This window comes from Lissotriton helveticus, chromosome 1_1 (genome assembly GCF_964261635.1).
Source record: "Lissotriton helveticus chromosome 1_1, aLisHel1.1, whole genome shotgun sequence".
Lineage (NCBI taxonomy): Eukaryota > Metazoa > Chordata > Amphibia > Caudata > Salamandridae > Lissotriton > Lissotriton helveticus.
Window position 1 is genome coordinate 805,953,448 of NC_136057.1, and position 19,590 is coordinate 805,973,037.

The window sequence follows — 19,590 nt, forward strand, 5'->3', positions numbered from 1 at the left end:
ACTTACAAACCCATTGACCAAAGTTAAACTTGTCATGTCTCTGTACCAAACATTGTGTAAGCGAATCAACAACAATAATGAACTGGTAGAATCATGTACATCGCTCAGTGATACAGATGCAAGGGCAGTCAGTAGTGTTCTACTGTTCAGCAACCAAAGGAAAATGTAAGTATGTTGTTTGAAGAATCTATATTATTTTTGTAATATTTTAAGTGTAGATAGGGCCACATGAATAATTCCTTACAATTTGAAAATAATGCTCTTACATTCCAGTTGAAAATAAGGCGCACAAAGCTTAGGGGCACATGCATCAATATTGCATTTTGCGATTCCTTAATTGCTAAAAATAAGGAATCGCAATTAAGGAATTGCAAACTGCAATGCATCAAGAAATGGCTAAAAAAATAGCGATTTCTTAAAATTCCTTAATTGCGATTCTCTAATTGAGAATCGCAATTAAGGAATACCTCCCCATTCATTCCTATGGGCCTAGAGGCCAATAGGAATGAATGGAAAGACATTCTCAATTTGCAATTCACCATTAGAAATTCGCAAATTGAGAATGCAATTTCAAGGGTGCAGGGGTGTCCAAAGGACACCCTGTTGCACCCCCGAAATCTGCCTATAAGTACATTTTGGAATGGAACTTTGAAAAATGCACTTTAGTGTATTTTTCAAAGTTTTCGCAAATTACCATGAAGGTCAACTTCATGGTAATTTGCTCCCCTTATTTGCGAATTCGCAAATTTTAAAAGTTTGATGCATTGCATTTAAGGAATCTCAATTTGAGATTCCTTAAATGCAATTGCAATTTAGGAAATCGCAATTTTACGATTTCTTAAATTGAGAAAATTACAAAAATTTTAATGCATCCCAAAAATTGGAATTGCATTCGCAAACGGCCGAATTTAGCAATTCGCACGATTTGCGAATGCAATTTCCATTGATGCATGTGCCCCTAAGTGTTAGTCTTTTCTCATGTAAAGGCAGGTAGAAATATCAGGGCCAGTTATTGTAGGCGGCAGTTAGCAATGAAACCGTAAATAGTTAGATGCATTATGAAAAAATAGTGAGTTGTTAACCATTTGCAAACTGGTTAGGAACAGCTACATGGGTTGTTTTTGATTTGCAAGGAACAGCCATTGGTGTATTTCTCAAAATAGTACACTGCAACAAATATTTAGTGATTTCTTATTTTTGCAATAGCAAATACCAAATCACTAAAAGCGATTACCCATAGGTGAATCGATATTTCGATGTACAAAGAATTCGCAAATAGGAAGTTTGTTAAAACACCACATTTTGCACATGCAAAATACTATCAATTGGGAGCAAGTGGTAACCAGTTGCAAAGTTTATAGGGGGGAACCAAAATGCATTGCAATGTCTCGTAATGGCTTCACTTTAAGCTGTCGTGAAGAAGATACAGAATCTTGGAGTTCCACAGAGGAGGATGAGGGGGAAGAGAAAGGATTTTCAGGCAGAAGGTGACGCTATTTGATAAAACAGATAAGGAGGTTTATGTTTGGTACAGGTTCACCAAAGAGGCCATTCTTACTTTAATTAATGATCTAGGCCTTACACTAAGCAAGCATACAGAATGCAGTGATGCTACTTCTACACACCTACAGGTTTTGTGTTACTTGTGTCTTTCAGCTTCTTGTATCTTGCTTGAGGCCGGTGTTATAATGAGGGGATACTCTGACAAGATTGTAGCCCTATTTGCTAATATTTTAGAACCTTGAAAAAGTCATGTAGTTACAAAACACATGTTGGCTGTGCATCCCTGAAGAATATTAATTTGTAAATCATCTGTATCTGAAGATTATTTGACTGTCTACTCTCTACAATAAACATGAACAGTGCTCTTTAAAAGAAGCCCTTACTGTTTGGACATTGTACTTATTAATTCAATACCACTTTGAGTGTTTTGGTTTGTCATATTGTATGATATAAAACACACAAGACTGTTAACAGCATAAGTGTACAAAAGTCTTAAAGTAGAATTTGCCTCTTGATTTGCCAGTGGTCTTATAATACATAATTGGTTATATCAACCAAGCTGTATCTCTACTTTTTACCCCAAACATTTCAGGTCTATAAGAGCACTCTTACACATCTGTCATGAAAGAGAAACAATCAAGTACACAATAAAGGTAAGCTGGTTTATATTCTTTGTTTTGTGGAAATTGTACTGCCAATACCTAGTTTAATTGAGCAACTAAGCAATTAATTCAGAATATGTTTTACCTTACCTTTATGAATTCTACTAAAATGTTTTCGCTATCATGGACTTATGTAGTTTTAGTTGCCGTAATTATAAGTATCTGTACCATATGCAGTATCATATAGAGATCACGCTCTTTGTATTTGTTTTTAAAAGCTCTACACACCTGTTGTCATGGAAGCACTTGCCTCATTCACAAGTCCCTGCTATTGCCATTTATTAATAAGACAACGACTAGCCTTCAACCATGGTAGTTTGTAGATAGTACTGTGCCCCTTTGTGTGACTATTCACAAGCAACCTCCACACACCTATGAATGCCCAGTTGCCCGGTTGTGAAATTGTGTCAAAAGCGGGTGTAATACAATGATTAAATGCACACTAAGGAATTATGATTTGATAGCTTGCACTGCAAGCACAAAATGAAGAAACTGCCATAAACTACGCATGAGTAGCAAACATCAACTTAAGTTCATTGCCTAGTGCTTTAGTGCTGGTCAGACTTTTCAAAGAGGATTACTTTAAAAAATGAGTATAACATGCTGATCCACCCATCACAGACTCATAGGGACCATCCCCTTAATAATGTTCTTACCAGCATTCGATGCTCTTTGTCCTTACCCTCTAACTTCTCTCACCTAGCAGTGTTATACGGTTCCTACTAATCTAAAAGGATTGGGTATTTAGAACAAAATGTTATAATTCAGAAACTGTCAAGTCAAGTCAATTTAGCTTTATTCGATTTTAAAATACAAAATCATAAAAGCATTCAGTTAAAACCACATTAAAAAAGGTCTGTACATATAACATTTGACAATATAAAAGAAGGAAGAAATACTATAATACAATTCATACAAGGCCCAAAGTTATCAAGGAATCACTCCACTCGGTTCAATTTATATGGCCAATATCAAAGATAAAAAGAGTTGAACATGTGTGTGTATGTATTAAATCTAGGGTATTTACACTTTCTTTATACACTATATACAGACTTTCCACAAGTATTCTAATATAAAAGAAAGTCAGTGGGCATGTGTGTTACATCGAGTTCCGAAATCTAATAACAAGTTTTAAATAAGAGGATACTGCTTTGATGGCGTATGCTTTAGCTTATGGAATGCCACTCTACAAAAGCGTAAACCCCAGGCCTTTAGTATGGGTTTCAAAGATCTCTCCCTCGGAATCAAATAAAATTTGCAAAACAATACACAGTGAATATTAGATTGATATGAAGTTTCATCACACGGGCAAACCACTCCTTCCCTTGTCCAGTCATTACATTCTGGGAAAGTAATCAATCTGTAAAAGGTGTCCGTGCGGAAGCGGGTTAGCAGCATGCGCGCAAAGCAGCTTGGTTCTAATAATAAATACTGCTGAACCCCACCGCTGATGGTAATTAACTGGTTCTCTATAACTGTGCATTTAGCCTTTCCAGAAGCCACCTCTTATTGTCTAGATGCTCAAGGACCATCTTTTTCAATGAGTTTCTAGACACGGCTTCCATACTTACAGGGGTTTACAAAAAATTCCGGGTGCCCAATCTTGTAAAACATTTTTTTTATATAGTTAAACCATTTTATGTTGGCCACTCCGTCTAACTTAAGGCAGTCTTTGATGACACCCTATTTAGGCTTGTCTCAGGTGTTACCCATACTTTGTGCCACAGAAATAGAGGGAAGATTTTGATGATGTCAGAGATATATGGGAGACCCAATTCATTATGAGTAACATAGGTAGCTATAGATTTGGGGGCTGCTAATAGATAGCGGATGTAATGGTTCTCACGAAGTTGGATCTGTTCTGCGTGTTCTATCCTCCAGAGACCTGCTCCATAAGTACCGGTGGATACACATTTTGATTTATAAATCTGTAAAAGTTCTCCAACCGGTCTTCCTTCCAATTTTTCAGCAAAGTTGGTCAATTCTCCTGTGGGCCTAAAGAAAGCTAAGTACCTTGCAGTCACAGCTGCCTGCCAGGTGCCCTTTCTATCGAAATTAATTCCTAAGTAGGAAAATCTATCGGTACTCTCGATTTTTTTTCCCGTCCAGGAAAATTGGGCACGGTGTCCTCCTAGTCCCAATTCCACAGGACATAGTATACGTTTTAGAAGCATTTACCTTTAGGCCTCTGCCTCTCATGTAGTCAGTAAATTTAGCTCCTGCCCTTTGCAGGCCGACCCTGGTCCGAGACATTATTGCAGCGTCATCCGCATATAAAAATATTGGTACCGGTAATCCCCTTATTGTTGGTTAGTCATGCTGAAATTCACTAAGATGTTGGCCAATAGAATTAATATACAGGGTAAAAAGCAGGGGTGCTAAGATGCACCCCTGTCTCACACCTCTCAGAATCTCAAATTTCTCTGAGCACTCGCCCTTCCGGCCATATCGTACCATGGCACCTGCCCCCCTATATAGTTCTTTGATGAATGAAAGAATTTGTCTGTCTATGCCAATGTCACTAAGTATCGACCATAACATCTTGTGGTCCACACAATCGAAAGCGGAGCTTAGGTCCACAAAGATGACAAAAAGGTTTCCTTTCTTAGCCTGCGTATATTTGGCTATTACTAATGCCAGGTCGAGGCCCTGTTCTATTGTGCCTTTACCTGCCTGGAAACCATATTGTAGATTAGAGATGACGTCATTCTCCTCAGCCCACTCCTGAATCCTGTTTAAAATTATACGCCCGGCCACCTTCATCAATGTGTCAAGTAGCGATATCGGGCGGTGGCAGGTGGGATCGTTCCTGTCCCCTTTTTTAAAAATCGGTACCACGATTGCATCTGGCCAGGTTGGAATAAATCCAGAGCTATTTGAACAGTTTAGCACATTGGTAAGCTAAGGTGCCCATAGGTTGATCTCAGATTCGTAGACATCTATGGGGACACAATCCGGGCTGGGTGCTTTTCCCGAAGGGCTTTCCTTTATTGCCCTGATAACCTCCTCGCATTCAAATACAATGCCCAAAGGAAAAGCACTCGGTGGATTGTACTCATCAATTTCTCCTAAGTCATTTTCAATTGCAATTCCGGGTTCCACTAGGTTAGCCTTATCATATAGGCCTTTGAAATGTGTCACCCAGGTTTCACCTGAAATAGCGAGATCAATTACATCAGCCTCCTTATTTTGTAGGAACGGGGCATTAACCGCCTTCCAGAAAGCTGTATTATCTTTTTTTTGGGATGCTTCATGGAGTGCCAGCCATGCCTCCTTCTTTAGTTGTTTTTTCCTAATAGTTATGGCAGTGTGGTAAGATTTTCTGGTTCTCCGAATTAGTTTGGTGGATCTCGGGGAAGCGTGTAGGGCGTTTTTCAAGGTAGTGAGTGCCTTGGTGCAGCCTTCGTCAAACCAGCCGTGGCCTTTTTTCGCACCTTGACGGTATTCCCTAGTTAGTAGTGTTTTTGATTCCGCTACGATTTTAACAAAGGAATCAATGACTATATGGGTTTCCTCTTTTTGTGAAAGGCAAATTTTCATATCTTCGTAGGTGTTTTAACTAGGTTTTGAAGGAAAGCCATAGGCTCCACTTTGTCCTATTTGATGGAATATCCATTTCTGCTGGCCAACCTTTTCGGTGGGTTATGTGGGGGGTTACCCATCGATTTTTAGTCAGCGCCCTTGTGTTTTATGCCAATCGAGATAGGATAATGATAGCTGACTGTGGTATCAAGTATGCCCCAGGTTAATACTAACCCTGAGTGCCTTGAGGGTAAGAGGGCGAAATCGATGGTCGAATTACACCCTCTCCCGTTAAAGGTAGGCTGAAAAGGTATGGTAGGTGAGCATAATTCATTAACATCAAAGTTAAAGTGGAAAATCAAGTTATTTAACAAATCCCCCAATTTAGAGTGGGTGAAGTGGGTGGGAGCATCCTCCTTATTGTCGCCTAATCCGCAGATACCAGCGGCACCACGGGGGCATAAGGTGCAGTTGAAATCACCTACCCATAGCAAAACCATGTCTCCAACCACCTGTTCCTCCAAGTTAAGTAGATTGGTCATGAGTTTATTTATAACGTTTTCCCGTAATAGTATTGGGATGTTATTATAGAAGTTTACTAATGTCATGTTTTTTTAGGTCTCCCCAGGTGATTAGTATAATTTAGTAATACTCTGTTGCCAGAAATTTGGCTACTTTAATCCCCCCGTGGTCGAAATATATGTGCACAGCCCCCCCTTATTTCTGCCTTGTGTGCTAGCAATTGCCGGTGTGTTAAAAGTTTGATATCCCACGATATGTAGGTCGTTTATGGACCATGTTTCCTGAAGGCATAGAACACTATAATTAGTTACAATATCCAACCACGGGGGGTAGATTATTTTGTCTGCCAGCCCCGCAACGTTCCAGCATAGAATATTATTATTGGATTTCCTCTCTTTTGCGGGGACTCTATCGCCCTTCTCTATAATAGCGCCATCATTAGTGCCCTCGGTGAGGGCTGGACCTGTTGTCACAAGGGGTTCTAGTTGTTGCCGATGTACTTTGGTTTTAAATTTATTGTCTGAAAACGTTTTATTTCGGTCGATAGTCTCGATTATTTCTAGCGAAGCTTTATCCTTGGTGTTTATCTCTGGGGTTGTTACATAACCCTGACCCTGTACCCGTGATGTTCTGTCAGTGGCGGATTAATCATCTCATAGAATTTCTCCCCCTTTCTATTCTTCCCCTGTCAATCTTGGTCATCCATGCCTGATCGGACCTCGTAATGATTTTGTAAAGGAATGCTCCACCTTGGTGCATATGTGGCTTGTGGTATTCTACTCTGATGGTATTTAGGGATACTGCCTGTGGGTTGATTTGAGGGGTAAAAGACCCCCATGGGATTAATGCTTATCAAATTATGGTGTATGGGAATATGTCTAGTGCTCAATAGGATGTCATGGACAAGTCTGGGATCGCTAAAGGTCAGGACAATGCAATCACCGGGAGAGGTCTTATTTTCCCTTCCCACCCATGCTACCCTTCTTGCCATTTTAAAGCAGTTGAACAAATCATTTTTTAGCCCGGTTTGATTTCGCAACCAATGTAGGGATTTGTTCCTAAGTTCCCTCCAAGTTTCGTGCTTTGCCTGTGCTAATATAGGCACATTTGCCAGTACCACCACGTATGGAGTGGCGGCGGGGGGTAGATCTAAATGATCCAGCGTGGCCATATCATTCCAATTAATTGGGCCATTGAGGGTGGGAACGGGTTTTTCAAATTCATGGGAAACGGGTGCCATAATCGATGGATTTATTGGGTCAGAGTGTAGTGAAATTGTACTTCTGTGAGTCTTGGATCTAGAATTAGTTTGCGTGTGGTCCCCGGGAGCGTGTATTGAATTCACCTTGGGTAGATCGGTAATGGGATGTGAGTCATGTGTAATTTTCCCTTGAGTACCTGGCCAGGCCTGATTATCTTTGTCTATATTTGTTATATGTTGTCTCTCTTTGACTGCTGCCTCCAAGTTGGCTACTCTATTGGTCAGGGACTGTAGGGCCTCAACCAGGGTACTACGAAGACTATCTATACCGTTCGTGAGGTTTTCAATCACAGTGATATTGCGCTCTGTTAAGGTGGCATGATTAATTTTTCCTGGGTTTTCATTAATCCTACGGGGAGCCATTTGTACAGCAGATTGTTTCACCTTGGGCCTTTTTCTGTTAAGGGGCTCCTTAGGAGGGCTTATGTAAATAGTGCTAGTATTTGTAGTTGGGTTAATATCGCCCCCCACCATGCTTACCGGATTCTTAGAGCGTTTATTCGGGGGTGGTGCAACTGATTCCTCATCTGAGGAACTCACTTCAATCTCCACTAATAGTTGTTGTACGCAACCATTTTTTGCTCTAACCTGGGTGTGATTTTCTCTCGGGGGTGCATCCTGAGATTGTATAGGTGCTGTGGGTTCTACATCAAGATTTCCTGGCTCTTTTTCCTAGGGTCTCTTCCATAGTTGTAATCTGTTTTTCTAACACTCCCATAGCTCCCACCAGATATGAAAGCAATGAAGACTGTCCCCCAGTTTGTAAGTCTTGTGGACCCTTAATCTCAGCGTGGGTCTTCTTTCTTTTACTCATAATTATGTCCCATGCAAGGGCTTCCCAAAGTGGCCAATAGTCCCCACAATTTTGCAAAAATACATGAACAGGACAATACCAGTTCTTGGGTGAGATGTTAAGGGATGGGCCCTGCCCGGCCTCCTTCGGGCTTCGACGGGTACGGACGGGCCCGCCCTTGGCCCGGGCTTTGCCCGGGCTGCGCCTGGGCACGCCCGCATGCGTCCCGCCCTGCGGGAGGGCTCTGGTGCTTTTAAGCCCCTCCCGGCGATGTTTTCTGATGCGGCAGAAGCATGACGCTGAAGGATTCTGGGGGATGTGGTCCCCTTCCGAGTCCTGGCGTGCAGGAGGTAGTGGCGCCCAACAACAGTTCCTCACGGGGTCAGCAGCCCATCCCGCAGCAAGCAACAGCAGATGACACAAGGTAAGGCAGCAAAGTGGTGAAAACGGTCCCGCACTGTTGGAGGGCCCAGGTGCTTTTAAGTCCCTCCCGGTGCTGTTTTCTGATGCGGCAGAGGCGAGACGCTGAAGGACTCTGGGGGATGTGGCCCGCTTCCGAGTCCTGGCGTGATGGAGGTAGTGGCGCCCAACAACAGTTCCTCACGGGGTCAGCAGCCCATCCGGCGGCAGGCAACAGCAGTTCACCCAAGGTAAGGCAGCAAAGTGGCGAAAACGGTCCCGCGCTGCGGGAGGGCTCAGGTGCTTTTAAGCCCCTCCCGGCGCTGTTTTCTGATGCGGCAGAAGGCGCGACGCTGAAGGATTCTGGGGGGTGTGGTCCCCTTCCGAGTCCTGGTGTGCTGGAGGTAGTGGCGCCCAACAACAGTTCCTCACGGGGTCAGCAGCCCATCCGGCGGCAAGCAACAGCAGATGACCCAAGGTAAGGCAGCAAAGTGGCAGAAACTGAGACTTCTTATATAAACAGAAAATGTTGGCCTGTTTGGCTTTCTCACAGTACCTAATCTAAACACCTAAACATCCAGAGTTCTAGAGATTGTAAGGAACTCCTGCATGCCCAAAGTGTCACAAAATAAAGATATAAACTTGCATTTTCAAACATTTATTGAAAAGCTCTAATTTTTTCAAATCGAACATGAACTGCAATTGTAAGAAAGATGAGACACATTCTTGTAATGAGCATTATTAAAACAGTGAAAAATACAAACAATTCAATCATGGAGATTGTTGATAATGTTACTCCTATCTATCGTTAGCCTCTATGCTAAAGAGAGCATGTAGGAAATACCTATCTGCACGTTCTGTTGGATTGGCCTAACCCCATACCTTGATATTATATGTCAGGAGCCCAGGCTTGGTGCATACATGGATGCACCTCTGGTTGTACAGTGATCTTCCTTCCCAGGATGACGGTCTGGGACAACACAACAGGGCTGCATATTGCAGCTGCGTTCCATGATGACTCCGGTAAGAAGTTCACCTCCCACCAATTCAGCACGGACGAAGTTTAAATAATAAAACAGCAAGTTAATCAAACTGTGTCAAAGTTGCAGGATAGTGTTTTAATTAGACTAAAGCAGAAGAATCGTCATTTTGCAGGCACAACAATAAAATAATGCTTGATGTTCTGAATTTGTGTGACCCTGGAACTAAATGCGTCGACTACAAGGCATCCATGCCTATCAAGAGTAAATGTGTGCCAGGACCGTTTTTTCAAAAGAAAAACATGTACAAATCACCATTAGAAAATGAGGCTACATTAGCACGAGAACTAAAATGGAAGCTAAATGCAAGCCGCATAACAGTGACACCTTCCAGCTGGTTCACTAAGGATAAGACAAAGAGTAAACTTTGATTCTTAAGTTCATTCCTTCCCATTGTGCCTGAGTCAGGTTTGGGCAGATACAGTTTACCTGGCATGGGCCAGACTTGCAGTAGAGTTATGACCTTTATTTAAAGCAAAACAGAGCCATTAATCGTTGCAGAGGTTGTGCATTCAGCACATCTCATTTACCAATACTGGTAAATTAGATCTTGTTGTTATTGCCTTCAGTGAACTGCTGGTTATATGGAGGTCATCAGTTTCACATTGCAGTAGACTGCTCAGTAGGCTTAATTGTTTGTTGCAGAGATTCACATGTTACCTGAAGGTCAAAAGGTGTTAAGACCTCTGTGCATGCAATGTACAGAGCATACGTTTGGATCCAGGGAGCCTCAAGCTTTCAATCTCTTGCTTGTGATGAAATAGTTACTATTAAATTGGGGAACAATTAACACTTACTGTGCCTCAAGAAACAATTATATTGTGTTCTGGATACATGGTCATTGTTAGAGGTATTGTTTACTTAGATGTATAATACATTCAGCAATACATAATCTTCCTTACCTAACATGAATCCTGGTTACATGACATCCTCAGCTATTTCTGATGTCTCTTTGTGTTCCATAAACATTTGTTCATTTGTATGGGGTTGATTACGAGTTGGTCAGCAATCTTGATTTGGCTGGCAATAGTATTTACCAGCCAAATCAGGTTCATACTGTACATGGTATTACCATGACCTTAGTATGGCCCACTTCTGATCGGGCCATATGTGGAAAATCATTTGTCTTTGTGGAGAGGTTTCCATCTCCTAAATTTCTTTTAAGTTGAGGCAGCATGTTCCATCAATAGAAGTAGGATGGTGCTCATATGTGCTACTGCTCAGCTGAACTCTCAGGCCTACTTCAGTTTTCCCAGCCAAGATACTTACTGCCGAAGTAAAATTGATAAAGTGTATTAATCACTGGCTCATTGAATACAGACACATGGCTCTGCCCATTTCTCTTGTTAATCACAGTTCAATCCCCATTAATCATCTGCAAAACAATAGAAATGCAATTGTATTGTTTTCTTCCACCCAAACCATAATTGGTAAATCATTAGCAGGTGACTGTTAAGTTTCTGAGCACATGAGGAACAATCAAAGCAAGTCGCTATCAGCCGACATCCTAGACCACGTCAAATCTCCCACTGAATGTCCAGTTCTGAAATAAGTTTGGGAATTAAGAGACCAGGCCTCACACTGGAGGAAATGGATTCTGCACACGGTAGTGTGGCATAAGCAGGGTATGACATCTCTCTCTAATTGGCAGTGAAAGTTCATCTACCCCAACACTTCTCTGAGCGTTGCTCAGGCTGTGTGCATACAGTGTAAAAGTCACTGAAACATCCGGCTGAGGCTGGTGGAATAGAATGCTTTGGGTATCTGGGGAGCAGCACCGGCTCTGCTGTACTGTTTCTATGTCCCTTTAACCCCCCAGAGAGGGAAACAAGTGGCTTTTCCCTCCCTCCCTCCTGTTCGCCTTTTTCCTTTGTGTAGTACATTTGAGTTCAGGGCTTGCCTTATTCTGTCTGCCCTTGCCCAGTGTGCTGGGCATTTCCCTGCTTTGTAAATTTTATGATCTTGGACGTCCCTAATCTTGTAATGCCCTCATGTTACTCTCCTCTTTCCTCTTGGATCATCCGCTTGACCCTGCAGGATTATTTCCCTAACAGTACTATAAATAACTTTAGGTAAGGACTTTAACACTAGAGACTATATGAATATATAAGTGAATCTTTTACCTGCTCATGGTCAAAAAAAAATTCAAAAGGAGTGCGTTTGACTGAGTTTAACTTGAAAAAAAGTTAGGCTTGGAGTGTGCCAACTGAATGCAAGTGTGAATTCCTCACAAAAGTCTCCTGATGTGTTTTGCAGAGTGGTAAATGTTGAATACGGCTGTTAAAGAAACAATGTATGCTTCAGAGGCATCTTGAACAAGGCAAAGGCACAAATATGGACCTTTTCATGGAAGATTGGACAAAATGGTCCCAAATCCTTAACAGCTCTCTGCCTTCTTCGGCATCAAGAATTCTCACAAGGCTCTGATCTCACCTCCTCCATCTAGGGGCCCACAAAGCGCCATAATAACCAGATTCCTCGACTACCAGAATCGAGATGTAATATTTCAAGTGACACAATAAAAAGTGAGGGACACATTATGAGAATACATCAATTTTGCTCTTTCACAACTAGTTCAATCCAAAACAAAGGAAGAGTTTTGATGGTGTCAAAATATACCTAAGAGACCTTGGATTGTAATGCATGATGATATTTCTTGCTACGCTCAGGAATGTATCTGATGGGCATTACTTGCCATGAACTGGAAGTGTGGGACTGGTTATATGACACTATGACTAGGGCCGAGGGATAGAGCATGATGTTGCTGCATTACCTCCTCGTAAGTGTTCCTTGACACATGACTAACTAAGTGAGCTTCAGCTCCACACCAGAACCCTCCAAAGCAAAAAAGTCATCCTCCCATGCCTCCCATCCCTTCCCAATGTGGCCAACCCATTACTCCCTTGACCTTTATAAGAGGTGGGCCGGCCCAACCCTTTAACCTGTTTTTTTGGTTTTGCGCTGCAGATTTTCCAGAGCGTGTTTCAGGTAAGTTGGGACGAGGTCCAGCTCCAGCAGGTCCCAATGCCCTGGGGGAGTCCCTGCTTGAGCGAACTCACACTATGGCACCCCTGCCTTCTGGCCCTCGTGCTGCCTCTTTGGGTTTGAGGCTGTGCTGTAGCAGGCTCTGGTGGTTGCAGGTTCTTGGTTTATTCATCCCTGTGCTCCCTCCCTTGTAGCTTTAGGCCCTGCTATAGCGGGCTCTGGGTTCTGCTGCTTGGCCGCCGAGGTATTTTCTGTCCTGCTCCGGGGCAGCTGCGAGCATCCTTATGATTCGCTTACATGCTCTGGGGCTCTATCTTCCGGTCCTTTCGTCTCCCGGCTGTGTATGCTATGGTTTTTTACCCCCCATTGTCTGTGCCCAGGCATCCCGTCGGTGCTCCTTGATCCCGAGATTCCACTTGGTTTCTGGTAGGGACGGGGCTGGGGTGGCTTTTCCCAAGTCTCCAGTTCCTCCCTGGGAAAGCTTCTCACTGGGAGACGGAACTTTGGCTATATTGGGCACGAGGGCCGGGCGGACCATTTTATGGGTCTCGGCCGTACCCCCATCGGTCTAATTGCAAGGGGCCTGGCAGCAGCCGACGCTCTCAGTCTGTGGGGTTGGCTTTCGGCGTGGGCTGAGGGGCTTCTCTTCTTTTGTTTTCCGAGCTCCCCGGGGCTCCTGGAGCTTACCTGCTATGAGCTGGGTCTGATGCGGTCCCCGGCGCAGGCTGCTGCCTCCCATTGCGGTCTCAACCTCTGCTGCGGGGATTCCTCCAATCTCTTCTACGAGGCGAGGTGCCATTTTCCACCACGTTTCTAGTCCGGCCTCCATTGGGTGGGGGCGGGCTCTTCCAGCTTCCCGATCGGCCATTTCCCCCAGGTGCAGCCGGTTCAGGTCTGTGGTTCTGTCCTTGGCTGTGGCCTACACTGTATCGGTCCCAAGGGGCTGGAAGACGGCACGGGCTGTTAAGGGGCTCTGTTTTGGTGGTACGACTCTATTGCTGCTGTCTCGTTTTGCACTCTTACATTACGTTGTTTTAGGGTCCTTGGCTGTGGCCTACACTGATTCGGTCCCAAGGGGCTGGCAGACGGCACGGGCTGTTAAGGGGCTCTGTTTTGGTGGTACGACTCTATTGCTGCTGTCTCGTTTTGCACTCTTACATTACGTTGTTTTTGGGTCGTGGTGGCGCTGTACTGTGAGGCGGGCACAATGTACTGTGGGCTCGTGTTGGATATATGTCTGTAATTACATGTTTTGCAATTCCTGGAAGGTTCTCAGACTCCCGTTGCAGCGGTAGTCTGTGTTTGACTCACTGCTTTCGTTGTTTGATATTGGTGAATTTTTCCCAATCCGGGGACTGTTTGGTCCTTGGTTTCCCCCTTCATGGACTGGTATTATCGGACCTGCTTCTGGTCACAGTGTGTGTTTGGGCATAGGTTCGTATCCTGCCAATGCTTTCACCGTATCATTACTGGTGTTGCCAATCCTGCTTTGCGGCGCATTCTGTGAATGGGCTTATGGGTTTTTTGCTCGCACGAATGTGGGTTCAACTCCTGCCTTTGTGCTATGTGTACGTAGGTCTTCTGCCTGCTCCCTTGGTTGCGTTGATTTCCTGATTGTTCACCTGGATGAGGCACTGTGGCCTGGCAGTTTAGATGTCTGCCTCTTACTCCGAAGGTTGTGAGTTCCATCCTGCTGTCTCACTTGTTGTGAGTTCTTTATCAAGGAAGGAGTATTGTTACTTTTTTTATGCAGCTGGACACTCCATTGGAGCCTTCTAGTGTTTTCTCACTCTTCATTTCCTGGGGTTGGCAGTGGGGGTTCCTTTGTGTAGTGCTACACACATTCTGGTGGAACTGTGGGGCATATTACCAAGCAATAGCGATAATTATCGCTATTGCTTGGTTAGAGTCAATATTTTACCGCTGAGCTGCGCGATTTTTATCGCAGATAAACCTTGGTATTACCAAGGTTTATCGCAAATGCGATAAAAAACGTCCGCAATGCATGAATATCGCTGAAAAGTCAGCGATATTCATGCATTACCGAGCTAATGCTCTTAGCCTTGTTATCCACCTCCCATTGGATAACATGGCTAAGAACTGCTAAGGGCAGGTGTTAGCTTTTGGAGATATTCACGCTTAGCGCGAATATCTCCAAAAGTTGGTAATAGGAGATAGCGATGTTAGCGACTGTTTCCAGTCGCTAACATCTTGGCACGCCCACTTTGCATGTCATTAGTGATAAATATCACTGACATGCAAAGTGGGGCCCAAGATGGTCGCTATCTCCTACTAGCTGTCGCTAACTGGTGTTAGCGACAGCTAGGTTATAGGGTGATAATTTTATCTACGCTTTCTTGGCTTTTAAAGCCAAAAAAGCGGAGATAAACTGCCTTGATAATATGCCCCTGTGTGTTTTGTCATTATTGGCCATCCTCCATCAGGGCTTTGGGCCTGTGGTCCGTTCCTCCGGCTCTCCTTGATTGTGCGAGGTCTGGCCTGGTTGCTCCCTGTTTGGGCGTCCTCCTGGGGATTCCAGGGGCTGTTGGCTTCTGCGTTTCTGATAGGGCGGGTTGCCATTGGCACCTGTCCTTCCTTCCCTGGGCTGCTTCTGTGGTCGCCGTGTGGGTGCACAAGCGAACTGGGATGTGGCCATTTTTCCTTGCCTGTTTCTTTCACATTTCTTTAGTCCCTACTGGAGCTTGGGTCGCTGTGTTGGGTGGAGGCACTGTGCGATTTTGCCTGCCCTCCTCGTCGTCTGCTTATATTGCGGCGAGAGTGTGGCTCTCCACTGTGCAGCTTGTTCTTGGACTCCTTGGCCCCAATGCAGAGGGTCCCCTTCATCCCAGAGGGTGCTTCCATCTACCGGTATGGCCGAGTATGTTTTTCGGCATTTTGTGGGCGTGTTTCGGGAACCTAGGTTGAGGTGGCCTCCTGCGTGCTGCCTCTGTGTTTGTTGTCTGGGATTTTGTTTGGGCTTTCCCGGGCTTGTTTTCATGTGGGGCCCTTGTTGTGCCTTCCCTTGTCTGTGAGTCACTGTGGCCTGGTGGTTGAGGTCCCTTCCTCCACTGGTTTGTGTTCACATTCTTTTCTAGCGTCCCCTTCACAAGGTGGTGGGGGATTCTGGTTGAGACGGGGGGCATTCTCCTATTGTTGTCTGGATTGTATTCGGATGGTCTGGTGAGGTAGTTGGGTGTCCCCTTCCTTCCTCTCTGTGGCACACTCTCTCAGGTATCTTTGTACATTGAGGTGTGGCTTGCTGCTATGGTATTGGGGTACTGCGCCTTGTCATTGGTTGTATCCTCCAGCTTCCCGTACTTAGTCTTCGAGGGCCCTTTAACCCTACTACCCTAGAAGCATCTGATCTTGTCTGATCTGAGCAGTTGAGCTGGGTCTGGAATGGTTTGCACCTTGATGGGTGCCCGCCTGGGTCTACCTGGTGCTGTGGCTAACTCTCCTGTGGGGCCCATGTATTGTGTGTGTTGTGGCTCCGCGTCTTCAGTCACTTCCTTTATGGGTCAGTGGTCTTTCTGTTCTGGGTTCCCCTTCCCGGATGATGGCGGCTTTTGCCATTCCTTGGGTCGTGCGTTGGTTCCGGTCGGTGCTGGGTTGCTTGGTCTGCCTTCTGTCGACCGTTCCTTGGCTTGTCTGGGATTTGCCCCGGCCCTGCGGGGACTTCTTGTTGCTCTCCTGGTTTCTCCCCTGCTTCGTGCTTCGAGGGGTTTGCGGGGTTTGCCCCTGTTGACTTTTTAGCATGGTGCTGTCCTTGCCTGGGTCACTTTTATTCTGGCTATGGCGTACCACCCTGTATGCACATGATCTTCTCTAATCTCAGACATTAAACTGGGTCGGGCCTCTTTAGTTCCTGGATGGGTGATCTCCTGGGAGTATCAGGTGCTGTAGGCTTTATTTGTGTATCTGGTGTTGGCTCTTCGGCCTTCTTGTCCAGGCTCCCATGTTTGCGCTTTTCTAGGGTCCTTTTTCTTCATGGGGTTCTGGGCTTGTTGGGCATTTGTCCTGTTGGTGGTGCTCCCCTGGGTGCTTCCCCATTGGTGTCTGCTGCTGTTGTTGGTGGACTTAGGAGCTGTTGCTCAATGGTCCGTGTTATGCCTCTGTGGGCGCGGGTTTTGTGTCCTGCCCCTGCTTTCTGGTTTTCCCTTGGTGGTTTTTGTTTTCAGCAGTGTTTTTGGGTGTCTGGTGGTGCTGGGATTCCCGTTCCTCCTCTTCCAGGTGGGGCCCTGTGCTTCCAGTGAGGATTTTGTATCCTCTTCTTCTTTGTCCCTGGTTTTGAGGTCCTGGGGCCTGCTGGCTCTGGTGGCTCCCTGGCAGTATTGTCATGGCTTGGGCTCGTTCGCCCAGCTCTTCTGTCCTTCTCACCTTTGGTGTGTTTCTGCCCGTGGCTTTTCCTCCCTGTGCGCTCCTGTTCCTGTCGGTTCTTCATTGTTCGGCTGGGCCAGGCCTGGTTGTTGGCTGGCTGTGGCCACCTGGGTGTTCGCTTCAGCGGCTCGCTTCCTTCTTGTTGAACCTTTCTTGGATGGTTTGCTTGGACCCAGTGCAGTGCTGTCTCGCACATCCATGCTGTGTTCCCCTCCCTGCTGGGCTCTGTGTGTTTTCTTCTGCATGTGGGCCTCTGGTGGACATTCGCTTAATTTCTGGTGGCTTTTCCTTGGGTCTGGTCCCTTCCGCTCTTCGGGCTCTGTTGGCGGCCTTATGGACTTTCCGCTTTTCGCTGAGGGTCGGTTGGGTTTCATCGGTTGCTGGGTCACTTCGGTGTTGTTTCCTGCACCTTCCTGGGTCTGTTTTGCCTTGTGCCTGCCTGGGTTCTTTCCTTGGTGTTGTGCTCCCTTCCGGGGGGTCCTTTGTGTCACTGGGGTCCGTGTCCCACCTGTTTCTTTCCTGGTGGGTGGGGTTGTGGTGCCCTTTGTTTTTTTTGGCTGTTCGGTTAGCGTGCTGGGTTCCTTTTGCACCCCTCTCCATTGTTGCGGCTCCTGCCAGTCTGTTTGATTGCATCTGGTTCCGCTGGCCTGTTCCTCTGGTGGTTTCGGCTCTCTCGCGGTTGGTGGTCTGCCGTGAGGTATTGCTGTGTTTCTGTCAAACTGTGTCTCTTTTCTGCTGTGGCTTTTTGGTTGGGTTGCTGTGGTGGAGATGCCCTCTGTTGCTTCAGTTCCTCTGTCTGGGCTTTTGCTCCCCTATCGCTTTTGGCTGTCTGTTGGGCAGTCTTGGAGTGTTTGGACCGGCTTGCTGCTTTCTGTTCTGGGGCCTGTTTGCTGTTCCTTTTGGCTCCATGCGGTCTGGTTCCGTGCCTTCTCTGTCCTCCTTCGGCCTTTGGTTAGGGCGGTTTTCTGGGGGCACTACATGTTTTGGGGTCTGGGTTTTCAGCCCTCCCGGTGTTTCTCAATCCCGGGCTGGTTCTTCCTGCTAGTGGTTACCTCTCTCTTGGATGGTCCTTCCACTCATCTGGTCTTTTTGGGTTGCCCTCTTTCATGGGCATCCCATTCTGGTCCGTTAGTTTCTTGTGAGTTTCCATGAAGCTGCTTGGCTTTGGTATGTGCTCACTTTGTTAATAATGTGGCGAGGAAGACTTACGAGGAGGTAATGCCCCGGTTACTTACCAGTCATCTTCATTACTCGGAGTATAGCCTTCCTCGCCACATGAGTTCACATCCCTCCCTCCCTGTCTGGCTATCGGCTTCATGTTTATGCTTGGTAGTTTCAGGCTGAAGGGTTGGGCCGGCCCGCCTCTTATAGAGGTCAAGGGTGTAATGGTTTGGCTATATTGGGAAGGGATGGGAGGCATGGGAGGCTGACCTTTTTGCTATGGAGGGTTCTGGTGTGTCGCTGAAGCTCACTTTGTTAGTCATGTGGCGTAGAAGACTATACTCGGAGTAATGAAGATTACTGGTAAGTAACCGTGGCATCTACGAGGCAGGTTAAGGCCAAAAACATATGACTAGAGACCCACCACAAATGCCCTACCTTGGACAATGTACATCAGTAACTATCCAGGTATTATGGCACTTTCCCAGCTATGGTGTTCTTTAGTTTTCAGGGTGGAGTTTTGGGTTGTCAAGAGCACCCCTGCCACTGCAACCCTATCCCTGCTTTATAAATCAAGGGAGTTACCTTTATTTTTCCATCCTTGCTTTGATCCACATATCTTACTCTTTCTGAACACATATTGGTTTTCCATTCTATTTTTAACAATGCTTCTTACCATTCAGCCCTTATGATCAATATGAGTTGCTATAATGATTAGTCTCCCACTTGGGCTGTTGGGGAGGGAACATGGGCCAGATTTATTAATACTTTGCACCAGCGCAAAGTCACCAAAGTAATGTAAACCGACGCAGAGACTAATTATATTAAATTCCCAGCACAAAGCTTGCACAAGGGATCTATGTAGATATGGCATTTACCTGCTCTCTCCCTTTCAAGTAAAGCATTAACTTTGATTGCTACACTGCGCTGTATGAAACAATGGTAAATATGCCCCCAGATATCATACTCATTAATTGCCCCACACTCTCTGGGGCTTTAAACATAGTTATTTATGCCTGATTGTTATTTCAGTTGCTGTTTTTAGGTTGAGAGGCACTTTGTTCTGTTGGGGGTTGTGTATCTCTGAGTGCGTCATATGAAAGTTTCAAATGGTAGTGTTAAAGGACTGATTGTTTGATGAATAAGCAGGAAACCAAAAGTATTATTTCATCACTTGCCAATCTTGCACATAAATGCGCTGCTCTGCGAGGTTTCTTGTAAGCACTATAAACTACTCTGTGTGGGTCTGACTCCTCCCACACATAGGATTGGCTTTTGCGTGTGTCTTTCAGTAATGAAAGCACGCAAATGGCTAAAGAAGGGTGCATGGCCCATCTTCCTTTTTAGGTCTCGGCTAGCCGCGCG

General features: G+C 45.3%; 1 protein-coding gene across 1 annotated transcript in view; it reads left to right on the forward strand.

Moving 5' to 3' along the window:
- Positions 1 to 19,590, forward strand: part of LOC144770857 (uncharacterized) — a 578,425-nt gene that overhangs the window by 310,575 nt on the left and 248,260 nt on the right. The window contains exon 10 of the mRNA XM_078655640.1: positions 2,096 to 2,156. Coding sequence (XP_078511766.1) covers positions 2,096 to 2,156 — 61 coding nt within the window. The remainder of the gene's footprint in view (positions 1 to 2,095; positions 2,157 to 19,590) is intronic.